The sequence below is a fragment of the Carcharhinus amblyrhynchos genome, chromosome 27 (genome assembly GCF_965287045.1).
Source record: "Carcharhinus amblyrhynchos chromosome 27, sCarAmb.v2.hapA, whole genome shotgun sequence".
Taxonomy (NCBI): Eukaryota; Metazoa; Chordata; class Chondrichthyes; order Carcharhiniformes; family Carcharhinidae; genus Carcharhinus; species Carcharhinus amblyrhynchos.
Genome location: NC_137350.1, coordinates 39,744,939 through 39,759,611, shown reverse-complemented (window position 1 = coordinate 39,759,611; position 14,673 = coordinate 39,744,939). Strand labels below are relative to the sequence as shown.

The 14,673-nt window shown below is 45.0% G+C and overlaps 1 protein-coding gene across 2 annotated transcripts; it reads right to left on the bottom strand.

The window, feature by feature from the left end:
- On the bottom strand, positions 1-12,531 carry klhl11 (kelch-like family member 11). Of its 2 annotated transcripts, XR_013889547.1 has the most exons (3): positions 12,128-12,531; positions 5,254-6,933; positions 1-2,541 (listed from the first exon to the last, which is right to left on the bottom strand). XR_013889547.1 is itself a non-coding variant. In XM_080213489.1 (2 exons), exons 1-2 carry the CDS (start codon positions 12,529-12,531, stop codon positions 5,349-5,351), a joined length of 1,989 nt encoding a protein of 662 aa, XP_080069615.1. In that variant the 3' UTR covers positions 1-5,348. The 2 variants fall into 2 exon arrangements, 1 of the variants encoding a protein (XP_080069615.1); XM_080213489.1 differs by having other exon boundaries at positions 1-6,933.
- Between the last annotated feature and the right edge of the window lie 2,142 nt (positions 12,532-14,673).

Below are 14,673 nucleotides of genomic sequence, written 5' to 3'. Positions count from 1 at the left end.
TAAACTTAAACTCTTCCTTTATTGACAAGCTACAACATAATATAAAAAAACATGAGAGTGGATGACTATCACATTGCGGAACACACAATAAACATGCATGTGCTCATTAGAATTAATTTGTAAAGTCTGGGCAATCTTGCGAGCAAATATTCCAAATGGTGTCAGGCAGAAAGCAAATACTCCTCTATTTGAAAAATACTCCTTCCACTATCCCCTTTAATTCAACACAAGTCACAATCACACTGAGTCCAGCCAGCTGCACAAACGAATTTGAGTTGGGAGAAAATCCGCTGAGGCAAAGCTTTTTTTTTTAAAAAAAGCAACAGGAACACCCAACATTGATGGAGACAAACTGGAATGGACCTCATGCTTGAATACAAGACAGTACACACTGCTGAGAGATTAAAGCAGAGCCTACATCAGAAGTCAAACACATTCCTTATCTCACTCCCCTCTCTCACTGCATAGTAGCAAGATGCTCCACCTCCTTAGGCCGAGGGAGATGAAACCCTGGACAGTTCTTTCACAGACACACATGAACTGTGAAATCTGTGTTGTTTGAAAGGATGTGCATCTTAACATGATTCCTCAGCATGTTTCAGAGAAACAATGAGGGTAAGATAACCAAGAAAGGGTTAAGTAAGAATATTTAACAAATAAAAATGTACAAATCAGTGAAGGAAACAGGAAATCAGTAAACTAATGAAAGAAATTGGTCCAATTTTAAAATGTGGCAGCCAAACAATGGGGAGCCATCACACTAACCCCCCAACCACTCCAAACCTCTAAACAAAAATGGTTAATCTTTTGAACCAAGTATTGATGCAGATTTCACTCTGCTAATTCTACACGTCAGAACAGCAGAGTGGGAAATGTCAGCAGCATGCGTGTCCACATTGAGCTTTATTTATTAATACATTTAAAAGCATTGTCCAGAGAATACTCTATGAAGAGTGAATGAAGAGAGAAATCAAATGTTAAAATATCCAACATGCCAATGATAATGTGTAGATGTTAATAGAAACAAATTATTTAGAATTATCTGGAAATAAGAATCTACTGATGACCACGAAACCATTGTCGATTGTTGGAAAAATCCATCTGGTTCACTAATGTCCTTTAGGGAAGGAAATCTGCCGTCCTTACCCAGTCTTGTCTACATGTGATACCAGACCCACAGCAATGTGGTTGACTCTCAAGAGCTCTCTGAACCAGGGCAACGAGGGATGGGCAATAAATGCTGGCCAGCCAGTGATGCCCATGTCCCAGGAATGAATTAAAAAAAAAGACATCCTCACTGATATTCTCACTGGTCCAATCCATCTCATCTGTACATCTCATCACTTAGTGTAGGAGATTCCACTCAACTCCTGTGTTGCATGAACACAAGGTCACAGGGATATATAAAATGTCCAGAGTGTGCACAATGTGGTGCCACCAGCTGACTAGAGATACTCTAAGGCAGAGCTGCCAACATCAAGGACATAATAGAGCATCAGGATTTGCGTCACATACAGGTAATTAAAAACAATTTAAATGACCTTCACTCCTAATAAGGTGATGCTTCTACAGCTACCCAAATTTTCTAACACAACTGAAAAATGCTGAAATCAATGGCAGTCTATCATTGATCGCCAATTAACTGCTACTGAGATCTTGCTGTACACTTCATGACAGCTATCTTTTTCCAACAGAACAGTTAAAATTCACTCCAAAAATGAACATGAAATACTTCAAGATATTTCCGAGGTGCAGTAAGACACACAAAACAATACCTTCTTTCAAATCTACATCACAATAAGGGGCCACCGAACTGGACTGTTTGCAGGCAAGGTTTCATGCTGGACGTTAAACTTGAAGAAACTACATTCTTACTGCAGCTTGAACTTTATGGAATATAAAGCGAGGTGCAGCAAAACATTTCTCATTGTTTTAGTGCTCCATGCTAAACAGGCAGAACACCTCTCCTGTTAAACCATGCTGATGTATCACTTACCACTGCTTGTGACACTGCATGTGCTGAATCTAAAAATAAAATGCCTCATTAGCACAGAGTATTTCAGTACATAAAGACACCAGATCATTTGAGGTTGGGCGAATGTAGCTGAAAACTTTCTCCTCTGGCCCAGTGTCTTACCTTTGAACAGCATAAGTCAGACTGAGTCAGATTACTTGTGCAGACCATGCCTGTGCATGGTTTTCCCAAGACAGAAATTCACCACTCAACAAGCCACATCCCAGTGAATGGAACCCTCTAAATAACACACCCTCAATTGTATCACCAGCATTACTTACCTCTGGATGGTTGTGTCATATCTGATAGTATAAATATAATTTGGCACGAGGAGGAAGAAATCCCAGTCCAGGATCATCCGAGGTGAGCATGAGGACTGATAAGGAAACTGTGCACTCAATAGCCATGAAGCTCACAATGACTTCAGTGAAGTGTAATGGAGAGAACACCTCAGCAATACAATTACAGAACCTCTCCTTCCAAACTGGCTTGTCAGTAGAGAGCATTCTGAGGTTCCAGGTAGGCCACTGGTAGTGAAGGGATGATGAGATTAGTTCAGTCTATTAGTATCAGAAACACAACACTTAAAATACAATCCCACTCCAGACAGAACACATACTAAACAAGCCTAGTAACTATAAATACTTATGGTTCTTGATCATTTAAAATTTAAACAGAAAGGAAAATACCAGCAGTGTGAAACCTGCTTCCTTGGTATTAATCCTTCTTTGGGATTTAGTGTTACATTCCCGAGCATCATGATAAAAATGGCAAATGGTACAGCACAAAAAAATCTCCAGTTTTGGAAACCAGTTGCGATGAATAAACATTGGGACATCACAAATTATATATTAAAGTGAGTTTATAGAAGTTTCATTTAGGAGAAAAGGGAATTGTGCAGACATTGTGTGACTTGCAGGACATTCTCCCCAGAAAATACCACAGCCCTGTCAGACAAGCTGCCCATAGTCACAAAACAAAGGCATGACCATACCCCCTCTTCCCTCACCGGTATGATAAAGCCATTTTGCAAAGTCATCTTACAAATACATTTACAAAACACACATTCAATCTTCTACTTGAACCACTTATACTACTTCAAACAAAGTGACTTCTGATACAGAAGGTTGACCAGTTTAAATTTACGCCTCTCCCTCTTTTTGAGGGTAACAGGCTTGGAAATATATGTATCTATACAGGGAAAATACACCTCAGAACCCAATGGTCTTACATGTCAGGATACATATATACACACAGTGCAACATATATACACAGCACAGCAGAAAGTGACAGCACCACAGGAGACACTGCAACTAAAAGCTATACTCACTATACCTTGGAAACATAGTTGATTGTATGACAGAACTATTTAACACTCTTACATTGTAATGTTTTCTAGGTTTTTAACTGCAGGAATAAAAGACTTAAATAGTTACACAAAGGACTTGGTGGGGTAGTTTCTCCTTGTCCATTGTAAGGAACATCGAAAACTCTTAATCAAACCTCACAGTTGAGAGTCTCAATCAATTTGAACAGGATGAAGCAATCAATGAAATCTACATGCAACAGACAAATGCTGCTGAATCCAAGCAAAACTCAGCATAATTCCCAGCTCTGAGCAAGAGCAGGAAATAAGGGAGAGAAAAAGAAAAGATGGCATGGGTCAGCAAATAATCATTCAGAGCAATCACTCCATCAGTTATCCTGGCCAACCCTAAAACGTTGAACTATAATTCTATCAAACCCTTTAGTAGGATGTTAAGCTCTTCCCTGCACAGTCCAAATTGAAAGCCAAAAATAAGATGTAACCTTCCAAACCCATCTAGAAGGACAAGAGCAGCCCAAGAGATGCTCTCCTCCAAGTCACTCCTGACTTGGAAACATATCGGCTATTCCTTCACCATCACTAGTTCAAAATCCTGGGATTTGTTCCCTAATAGCACTAGAAGTGTACCTAAACCTCAGGAATTGCCGTGGTTCAAAGCAGCTCACCACCGCCGGGTACCTAGGGATGGGCAATAAATGCTGGTCTAGCCAGTGACACCCACAAATCCCCAAAATGAATTTAAACAAATCAATACCCAATTCATATCAGATACCAGGTTACTGGACCAATGAATCAGTATTCACTGACCTATAGTTTGGTCAAAACTAGAAAGCTAATCATGACACAAGTACTTTAAAGGAACAAACTTAAAATGGAAACCAGTAAGTTTAATTGTAGTGTGGTTTAATAGCAATACTGTTCACTGTGTGCTCTATTCAAGTCAACAAGCATCAGTTTAAAGTGCTTTCTACAATAACCAAAGTGCTTAGGGAATCCTATTCTGGTTAGTAATTAGTTTTCCAACTGTTAACTGAGCCCAATCTGATGTGTGGGTCACAACTGGAAACTCCAGAGTAAATTATCTTGGTCTCCACGTCAATTGTGCTACTTTTATAATGTTCAACTCCAACGAACTTACCCTTACCATACTCTCAATAAATTATCACGCTAAGACTTGGTTGCACGTGTTCTCAGGCACCAAGGAGAATGGAATCCATCAGACTGGCTGTCTGGTGTACTACCACCATTGTTTTTGATCAGAGCAGATACAGGAAAGTTGCACTGCCATGACATATAATGGAGCAAGTAGCAGTGGCCATGTTCACATAACTGAGTGACATCCTAAGAAAAATTACTACGGCTCAACAGAACAGAATAGGCTCTCTCTGCTGCCTCATGTTCAGAAAACTAGAAATTTTACATATTTAAATAAACATGGGTTTTATGGAGGAGGTAAAACTTGGGTCTTACGACGGATGAAGTAGTTAATAAAAAAAGAAAATGCTACATGAATAACACCAAGGTAAGACATTTTTTAAAAAAACATGGCACACATCGGCATGGTTGGAGATGGAGTGTGGCAAGGGAAGAAGCTAATTTGGAAAAAGACACGCAAGTGACTGAATGTAGTGAACCATCCTAAAGTGATTTAATCCCATAGCTTCAGGAATATTTACCTTGTTGTAAGGTACAACCCCAGAGAGCAAACACTTGTCAGAAAAACATATGACATTCAAGTCTTGTTTGATATCTGGGTCCATTTGGGTACAACACTGACCCTTACCTCTATTCTAGAACAGTTGAGTATGAAAGTTCTCCCCCAACACACTGCTGCTACATTCAGCTGCCTATATAATCTGTATTGTCACAGCAATTTGTTTTTGGAGGGGCAGGAATTCCAGATAGCACTGACCTCCAAATTATATTAAGCTGCGAAGAGCCAGATTTGTATTGGAACTTTTGGAGATGGGTTTTCACCAAACTCCCAAACCCCAGAAGTGCTCCTGGTTAACATTCAACTTGAGGTTGCAGTTGCCGCCTGAGGCTTAGAGATCGTCGATGCAATTGCTGCATCTGCTGTAGCCTTTCCCGCTGCCTGGCCAGGTTCTGTGGCATTGGGTACCTCTGGACTCCATACAGGTATCTGTAAGGTATCCTCACGTGGCAAGCAGTTGCTCGGCATCGTGGCTGGGGCATGGGAGGCAGCAGCATCCAACGCTTTCTCTCTGAGCAATAGCGGTATGCCTCCTTCCGGTACTGCTTGTCCATGTCATCACTGTTCTTCCAGCCACCGATTATGAAGACATCATCGCGGAAGTAGCAAATGGCCGCACCCTCAATACTCAGCACTTCCGGTGGTAAGCTTTCCAGGATTTCATCAGCTGTCATGCTAGAGATTTTCTGTTTTGCTTCACCATCTGTCACAGGGTAACACTTGGGGCAGCAAGAAGCTGTGTGGTAAAAGTTTGTGGTTGCAATGGCCATTTGGAAAGCGCAGTAGTTATCAAGGAGCGGCAGAGATTCCACGTCCTGCCACTGCCTCGTATCAGTATCATACTTCGCATTTATAGTCTCCAGCCCATCCTCGTTATCAGTATCCACGGGGGTGCGAGCAGTGACGTATACAAAACGATCTTCCACACTGATGGCTTTAACATCCCGCAATATTTTGGGAGCTGACTCCAGATGGTGCCACCTGTCCTGTTCAGGTTCATAAACGTCAACATCTTTGAACCCTGGGCTAAAATTCCCATGCCCCCCGATACTGTACAAGTTCTGCTTAACTGCCGACAAGCCAAAGGAATGTTTCCTTGTGATGAGGTTATTAACCTGTTCCCAGCTGTTTCTGTTTGGGCTGTACCTCTCCACCGTCTTTGCAAATCCAGGCTCCATGGAGCCAGCCACATATACATGAGAATCTGTAATGGCCATAGCATGGCCGTCAAGGTGATTGTGAATGTGGGGGAGATTTACCCATCGATCTTCATCAATGAAGTATCCTACACATTCACTCAGATAATCACCGCCCTCTGACACACCACCCACCACCATGATAATGTCCATATTCTGCCCAAAGCGAGGTTGGAACGACACAACATGGGACGCCCAGTGCTCCAGATTGGGAGGTTGAAGATTCTCCGACCGCAGTGCATGACCTTCCACTGCTTCTGAGACCAGCCTGAGGCAGTTGGTATTATCAGCCACTAACCGCTCAGACTTGATGATCCGGGTTAAGTATGTGGGCTTCATCTGAGGCAACCGCAGCAACTGGAACAACTCCTCAAAGTGCTTCTCTCTCTCCTCTGGGTTCCGCTGCACCCACTTCACCACAGCCTCAAAAAGAACTTCCTCAGAGTCTACTGTGATTTCAGAGTCTGACAGCCAGTCCCTCACCAGATGGAAAGGCAATGTGTAGAACTCATCATCCTGCACCACCTTGGAGAAATCCCTGCGGATCATGTCTGCAGCTTTCAATGCCAGCTGGTCTAGTGAGTACATGTGGGCCAGACTGTGAACTGCCACACAGTTGGTGAGGTTTAGCTTTTTCTTCAAAAACTCTCCACAGAATTCCTTCAGTTGAAGCAAGAGGAACCTGGAACAAGGAAATGGCAGTTTTGGAAAATGTTGCAAATGCTACTGACAGACAGTACATTGAAAATAAATGTGCCACATGCTTAACCTGTTTAGAAACTAAAGCTACTATAAATTTCATGTTGCATGAAATAGGAGTTAGAGATCATCAACCAAAGCTGTTTTATTCATGCTTCCAGAGAGGAGGACAATAGCATCAAAATAAATTTGTGCAAAGAAAACAGGAGGCCTTTGAACCGGGAGTGGTGAGAGTGCTAGCTGCCTAATGCCACAAACTGCTCAGCTGCCACAGGGAAGCTGCTGTTTAATTCTGACAGTGAGCATGCAGTGATTCTCTTTCAGTCAGCAACATCTGGCCGAAACAGATCCTTTTGCAGCATCACAGCGATCTACACTTATCTGTTGTTCTCAAATATGGAAAAAAGGATTTATCAGGTTCACACCTCGGAACCACTTTCACCAGAAATAATTCTGCATTAGTTATACGGGCATCATAAAATGCACATCAGGCTTACAGTCACAGTACAAAAATCCCACACGATTACAACCTGCTCATGTGCTGACTTTGTCACTGTCGTTCATGACAGACTTAAAACTACTGAATCCCTACAGTGCAGAAGGAGGCCATTCAACCCAGTGAATCTGTATCAACTCTCCGAAGCAGCATCTTTTTTCATCCGCACCCACATGGGCATGAGTGTCCATCCTTGGTCCTCTACATGCTACTCCTTGGCAATTCTACCTAAAGAATGGAGTCATCTTTCATATACATCCTGATGACGCCCAGCTCTACTCATCCCACTAACTGTTGCTCTTATTTTCAATTGCTTACTGCAGAGTTAGGTCACTGTTTGTAAAAAGTATTTCTTGCTTGATTAATCTAAGGCTGATTAAGGAAAAGCAATGGGTGTTATCTATATGGGTTTTAAGAAAGTACTCAACAGAGTGCCACCATGTTCAATGGCAAAGATTAAAACAACTGCACTCCCCCCCACTTCTGAACGCTCAATGATCAAAGAGCTCCCATGTACTCTGATTGCACTGCATTCGGTACATAACATCAGTGATTACATCTCAAAAGTTGATTAACTGGATGCGGCATATTTTAGAATGTTGAGGGAATAGACAGACAAACTTGTTCCTTCCTTACGATAAACGATGATCATGTCCACACCCTTAGAGCCCTGATCCACACTACCCTGCCCTGGCCAATTGCATCACTCAAGCCCCACTACCAAAGGAGGCATGTGCCCAACATCCCATTGTCAAATGGCCCCCTCTCCTCTGATAGCAATCATAAAATCCCTATAATGCAGGAGGAAGCCATTCCATCCATCAAGAGTGCATTGACAATAATCCCACTCAGGCCCTATCCTCACATACTGACCCTGCTAGTCCCCTTGATACTAAGGGGCAATTTAGCATGACCAATCCATCTAACCAGCACATCTTTCGGACTGTGGAAGGAAACTGGAGCAGCCAGAGAAAACCCATGCAGAAACAGGGAGAACGTGCAAATTCTACACAGACAGTGACCCAAGGTCAGAATTGAACCCAGGTCTCCAGCATTATAAGGCAGCAGTGCTAACCATTGTGCCATCCCAATAGCAATAAAAAGTCTCACAAGACCAGGTTAAAGTCAAACCAGTTTATTTGATAGTAAACCCACAAGCTTTTGGAAACACTGTTCCTTCGTCAGGTGTGTGGAAGGTTCTGATCAGAGAAGGGCATATAGAAGCACACACATCTCCACATCACGCCATTCCAATAGCTATAGGTCCCCCTTTCAATCATAGAGGTTTACAGCATGGAATCAGACCCTTTGGTCCAACTTGTCCATGTCACCCAGTTTTTACCATTAAGCTAGTCCCAATTGCCTGTGTTTGGCCCATATCCTCAATACCAATTTTACCCATGTAATTGCCTAAATGCTTTATAAAAGACAAATTTGTACCCGCCTCTCTTACTGCCTCTGGCAGCTCAATCCAGACACTCACCACCCTCTGAAAAAATTGTCCATGTAGACCCTTTTGTATCTCTCCCCTTTCACCTTAAATCTGTGCCCTCTAGACTCTGCTACCTTTGGAAAAAGATGTTCACTATCTACCTTGTCTATGTCCCTCATTATTTTATAGACCTCTATAAGATCACCCCTCAGCTTCCTACACTCTAGGGAAAAAAAGTCCCAGTTTATTCAGCCTCTCTTTATAACTCAAACCATCAAATCCCGATAGCATCCTAGTAAATTGTTTCTGCATTCTTTCTAGTTTAATAATATCCTTTCTACAATAGAATGATCAGGACGGTCCACAGTATTCCAAGTGTGACCTTACCAAAATCTTGTATAACTTCAGCAAAACATCCAAGCTCCTGTATTTAACGTTCTGATCAATGAAACCAAGCGTGCCAAATGCCTTCTTCACCAACCTGTCCAAGCTTTGACAAAGGATCGTCTGGACTCAAAAACATCAGCTCTTTTCTCTCCTTACAGTTGCTGCCAGACCTGCTGAGATTTTCCAGCATTTTCTCTTTTGGTTTCAGATTCCAGCACCTGCAGTAATTTGCTTTTATTCTGTCCACCTGTGACTCCACTTTCATGAAGCTATGAACCTGTATCTTCATATCTCTTTGTTCAATAACTCTCCCCAAAGCTCTATCATTAACCGAGCAAGTCCTGCCCTGGTTTGATCTACCAAAATGTACCACCTTGCATTTATCCAAACTAAACTCCATCTGCCATTCATCAGCCCACAGGCCCAATTGATCAAGATCCCATTGCAATCTTCGATGACCTTCACTGTCCACTATGCCACCAATGCTTACTAAATTCTCATCAAAATCATTACTATAAATGATAAATAACAGTGGACTTATCACCAATCCCTGAGGCACACCGCTGGTCACAGGCCTCCAGTTTGAAAAACAACCTCTGTCTTCTGTCGTTATCACAGTAAAAAGTCTGACAACATCAGGTTTTAGTCCAACCTATTTATTTGATAATAGACTCACAAGCTTTCGGGGTTAGCCCCTTCGTCAGGTGAATGGAGAGTTCTGGCCTCAGACAGAGCATATAAAGCACAGACAGTTTAGAGATTACTGATTAGAATGCGAATCCTTACACCTAACCTGCTGTTCAAGACCTGAAGTGGCTGACAATGTGAGTGGAAGGAGCACTGATCACAGTTTAAAGAGATGTGTATTGTCTCCAGACAGTACAGCTGATAGCCAAGTTCTGCACAGATGAGGACGGTTTCAACAGGGATCTTGGGTTCATGTCGCACTATCTGTAACCCCCGTGACTTGCCTGGGTTTGCAAAACCTCACTTACTGTACTGTCTGGAGACAATACACATCTCTTTAAACTGTGATCAGTGCTCCTTCCACTCACATTATCAGCCACTTCAGGTCTTGAACAGCAGGTTAGGTGTAAGGATTCACATTCTAATCAGTAATCTCTAAACTGTCTGTGCTTTATATGCTCTGTCTGAGGCCAGAACTCTCCATTCACCTGACGAAGGGGCTAACCCCGAAAGCTTGTGAGTCTATTATCAAATAAATAGGTTGGACTAAAACCTGGTGTTGTCAGACTTTTTACTGTGTTTACGCCAGTCCAACACCGGCATACCCACATCATTCTGTCGTTATGCCAGTTTAGTATTCAGTTGGCTACCTCACCCTGGATCCCATAAGATTTAATCTTATTCAACAACCTACCATGTGGTACCTTGTCAAAGGCCTTGCTAAAGTCCACGTAAACCACACTGACTGCACTGCCCTCATCGACCTTCTTGGACACCCCTTCAAAAAACTGCATCAAATTCATGAGACATGATTTTCCACTCATAAAGCCTGTCCCTAATCAGTCCTTGTCTCTCAGAATACCTTCTAACAACTTACCCACCACAGATAAAAGAACAAAAACAGCCCGGAAAACAGGCCCTTCAGCCCAATGAGCCCATGCTGCCATTTTAACATTACCAGTCCCCCCTTCACCCATGACCCTTATCTATGCTTATGGCATTCCACATTGAGGGAAACTAATTTAGGGACAATTTATTACCTCCAATCAGCCTAATAGCACATCTTTGGGGTGTGGGAGGAAACTGGAGCACCCAGAGAAAACCCACACAAGCATGGGGAGAATGCGCAAACTCCCACAGACACTGGCGCCGTGGTCACCAGCCTATAGTTCACAGGCTTTTCCCTGCGGCCCTAAATCACAGGAAGAAGTCTCATAGCACCAGGTTCAAGTCCAATCAGTTTGTCTGCTCAGAGAAAGGCATATATGCCTTTATATGCCTTACTGTGTTTACCCCAGTCCAATGCCAGAATCACTACATTGCCCTAAATCACAGCCAGGGGCCCAAGTGTTTCTGGCCAATCACAGCCAGAAGCCCATCCTCAGGAGCCGCAGTCAGGCCCCCATCCCCCTGGCCAAACACAACCCAGCACCACCCCCCCCCCCCCCCGTGGCCCTGGCCAATCACAGCCCCCCCCCCCCCCCCCCCCGTGGCCCTGGCCAATCACAGCCCCCCCCCCCCCCCCCCCGTGGCCCTGGCCAATCACAGCCCCCCCCCCCCCCCCCCCCCCCGTGGCCCTGGCCAATCACAGCCCCCCCCCCCCCCCCCCCCCCGTGGCCCTGGCCAATCACAGCCCCCCCCCCCCCCCCCCCCGTGGCCCTGGCCAATCACAGCCCCCCCCCCCCCCCCCCGTGGCCCTGGCCAATCACAGCCCCCCCCCCCCCCCCCCCCCCGTGGCCCTGGCCAATCACAGCCCCCCCCCCCCCCCCTCAGTGGCCCTGGCCAATCACAGCCCCCCCCCCCTCAGTGGCCCTGGCCAATCACAGCCCCCCCCCCCCTCAGTGGCCCTGGCCAATCACAGCCCCCCCCAGTGGCCCTGGCCAATCACAGCCACCCCCCCCCCCCCCCCCCCCGCAGTGGCCCTGGCCAATCACAGCCCCCCCCCCCCCCTCAGTGGCCCTGGCCAATCACAGCCCCCCCCCCCCCCCCAGTGGCCCTGGCCAATCACAGCCCCCCCCCCCCAGTGACCCTGGCCAATCACAGCCCCCCCCCCCACCCACCCACCCCCCCTAGTGACCCTGGCCAATCACAGCCCCCCCCCCCAAAGTGACCCTGGCCACTCACAACCCGCCCCCCCCAAGTGGCCCTGGCCAATCACAGCGGGTACTGCCTCACCTGTCGGCCAGTTCCAGCACCTCATGCACGGTGCCGGTGCAGACCTGGATGCTGCCGGTGTACATGTACTGGAGAACGGCCTCCACCGTGTCGGGCTCAGGCCCGGGCTCCGTACTCCACTTGCGCATCTCTACTCGCTCCGAGCGCGACTCCTCGAAGTTGCCGCCGAGCAGCGGCTCGAAGTACTCGGTAGCGGCGGCCAGCACCGAGCGGTGGGCGCGGAACTCGCGGCCTCCCACCGACAGCGTCAGGTCGCAGAATAGACCTCGCTTCCTCTGTTCGTTCTGTCGGCGGGACAGTTCCAAGCAGTGGCTCTTGGAGTCGAACACATCGGCCTCGGCATCGCCGCCCTCCGCCTGCTCCGGGCCCGCGGGCGCCGCCGCCATGGCTGCCCCAACGGTCATCGCAACCTGCGCAGTTACGTCATCACGTGCGTAAAGGCCTCGTGAAAGCTTTAGTTACGTCATCAAAACATGCGCATTACGCTATCGGGTTCCCCCGCCCCTGTTATGTCATCCATTTCTGTGCACTTAACCCTTCCCCATCCAATTGCAGCCCCATTCAATAAAACCCACAGCTGACCATGTGCTGTTAGATGGGTTAACTATGGGACAGGGAGGGGAAGAGGACTTGGCTAAGATATCCTGCCAGAGTCAATGTAGACTCAATGGGCTGAACTTGATTTGATTTATTATTGTCGCATGTATTTACAGTGAAAAGTATTGTTTCTTGCGCGCTTATATAGACAAAGCATACCATTCATTGAGAAGGAAATGAGAGAGTGCAGAATGTAATGTTACAGTCATAGCTAGGGTGTAGAGAAAGATCAACTCAATGCAAGGTAGGTCCATTCAAAAGTCTGATAGCAGCAGCGAAGAAGCTGTTCTTGAGTCGGCTGGTACGTGACCTCAGACTTTTGTATCCTTTTCCCGACAGAAGAAGATGGAAGGGAGAATGTCCGGGGTCCTTAATTATGCTGGCTGCTTTTATCAACAACTGCCTGGGATAACGAACTCCAAAGATTCACATCCCTCAGCCAATTGGGTAACACACCATTGTAATGAATTACAAGGCTTTGGTATTCTATATTGTGGGACTGAAGGTGGTTCAGAAACAGCAACAATTGCAGGAGTGAGCAATTTGACTCTGCTATGCTAATTCAGATGATCATTCTGTAGATCAGTCCACGTCGTCTACTACCCCACACTATCCCTAAATCTTTTACTTCCCTTGGGAAACAAAAATCCAAGGATATACTCAGTGATTCAGCATCCACAGCTTTCTGGGGTAGAAAATTCCAAAGAATCACAACACTTTCGAGTGAAAAAAGTTTTCCTTATCTCAGCCCTGAATGGCTAATTCCTTGTTCTGAGACTGTTTTAGAAAGTCAGTCCTGCCAGGGAAAGAATCCTCTCAACATCTTCCACAAAAATTTATCAAATTCTTGGGTGATTTCACAATGACCATCAGATATACTCCACAGATATACTGTATGTAACTTGTGGATGTGAGTTCACCACAGCCCCTCAGAATTGTAGTCTAACTGATCATAAATTCCAATCCCTTTTGTGCTTGTTTTTATTCATTTGTTCACAGGATGTGAGTGTCACCAGCTAGACCAGCATTTATTGCCCATCCCTAATTTGCCCTTGAGAAGGCGGTAATCATCTGCATTCTTGAACCTCTGCAATGTATGTGCTGTAGATACACCCACAGTGCCATTAGGGAGGGAGTTCTAGTGACAGTGAAGGAATGGTCGATATATTTGCAAATCAGGATGGTGTGCGACTTTGGAAGGGGACTTGCAAGTGGCAATATTCCCATGCATCCACATGTTTGAAAGGTGTTGTTGAAGAAGCCTTGCTGAAGTACATCTGGTAGATGGTACACACTCCTGTCACTGTTCATCAGTGGTGGAGGGAGTGAATGTTTCAGGTGGTGAATGAGTGTCGATCAAGTGGGCTGCTTTGTCTGGGATGTTGAGCTTCCTGAGTGTTGCTGGAGCTGCACTCATCCAGGCAAGTAGTGAGTATTCCATCACATTCCTGACATGTGCCTTGTACATGGTGGAGAGGCACTGGGGAGTCAGGAGGTGAGCAGGATTCCCTGCCCTTGACCTACTGTTGTAGTCACAGTATTTATATGGCTCATCCAGTTCATTTTCTGGTTAATGGTAACTTCTAGTTAACTTTATGATGAATGTACAAGGAGACATTTTAATTATTTAAAACTGAATTATAAATAGTATTCAAACTCTGACATTTTTAATGTGATGATCTTTGTAATATTGGCATCTAAAAAGACTCCTGCCTTGGTAAGTACGCTGACTAATTAATACTAATCCAATCTTTAATGTACAATAAATTAATTGATAGGAGCAATAGAAAGAATCAATAGCTTCAGCTCTGGACAAGGTTATTGATTAGACAACTATTTGGAAGTGGCAATTCTCGGGTTATTGTTCTGGGTCATCAGGAAAACACCCAAGGGGTTGATGCAGTAAAATTCAATTCAAACATCCAAGCTAAGATTGAATAATGATCAAA

Coding starts and splice junctions, on each gene's coding strand:
- klhl11 (XM_080213489.1), bottom strand. CDS start 12,531: ATGACCGTTGGGGCAGCCATGGCGGCGGCGCCCGCGGGCCCGGAGCAG. Junction 6,934..12,127: donor GTGCTGGAACTGGCCGACAG/GTGAGGCAGTAC, acceptor TCCTTGTTCCAG/GTTCCTCTTGCTTCAACTGA.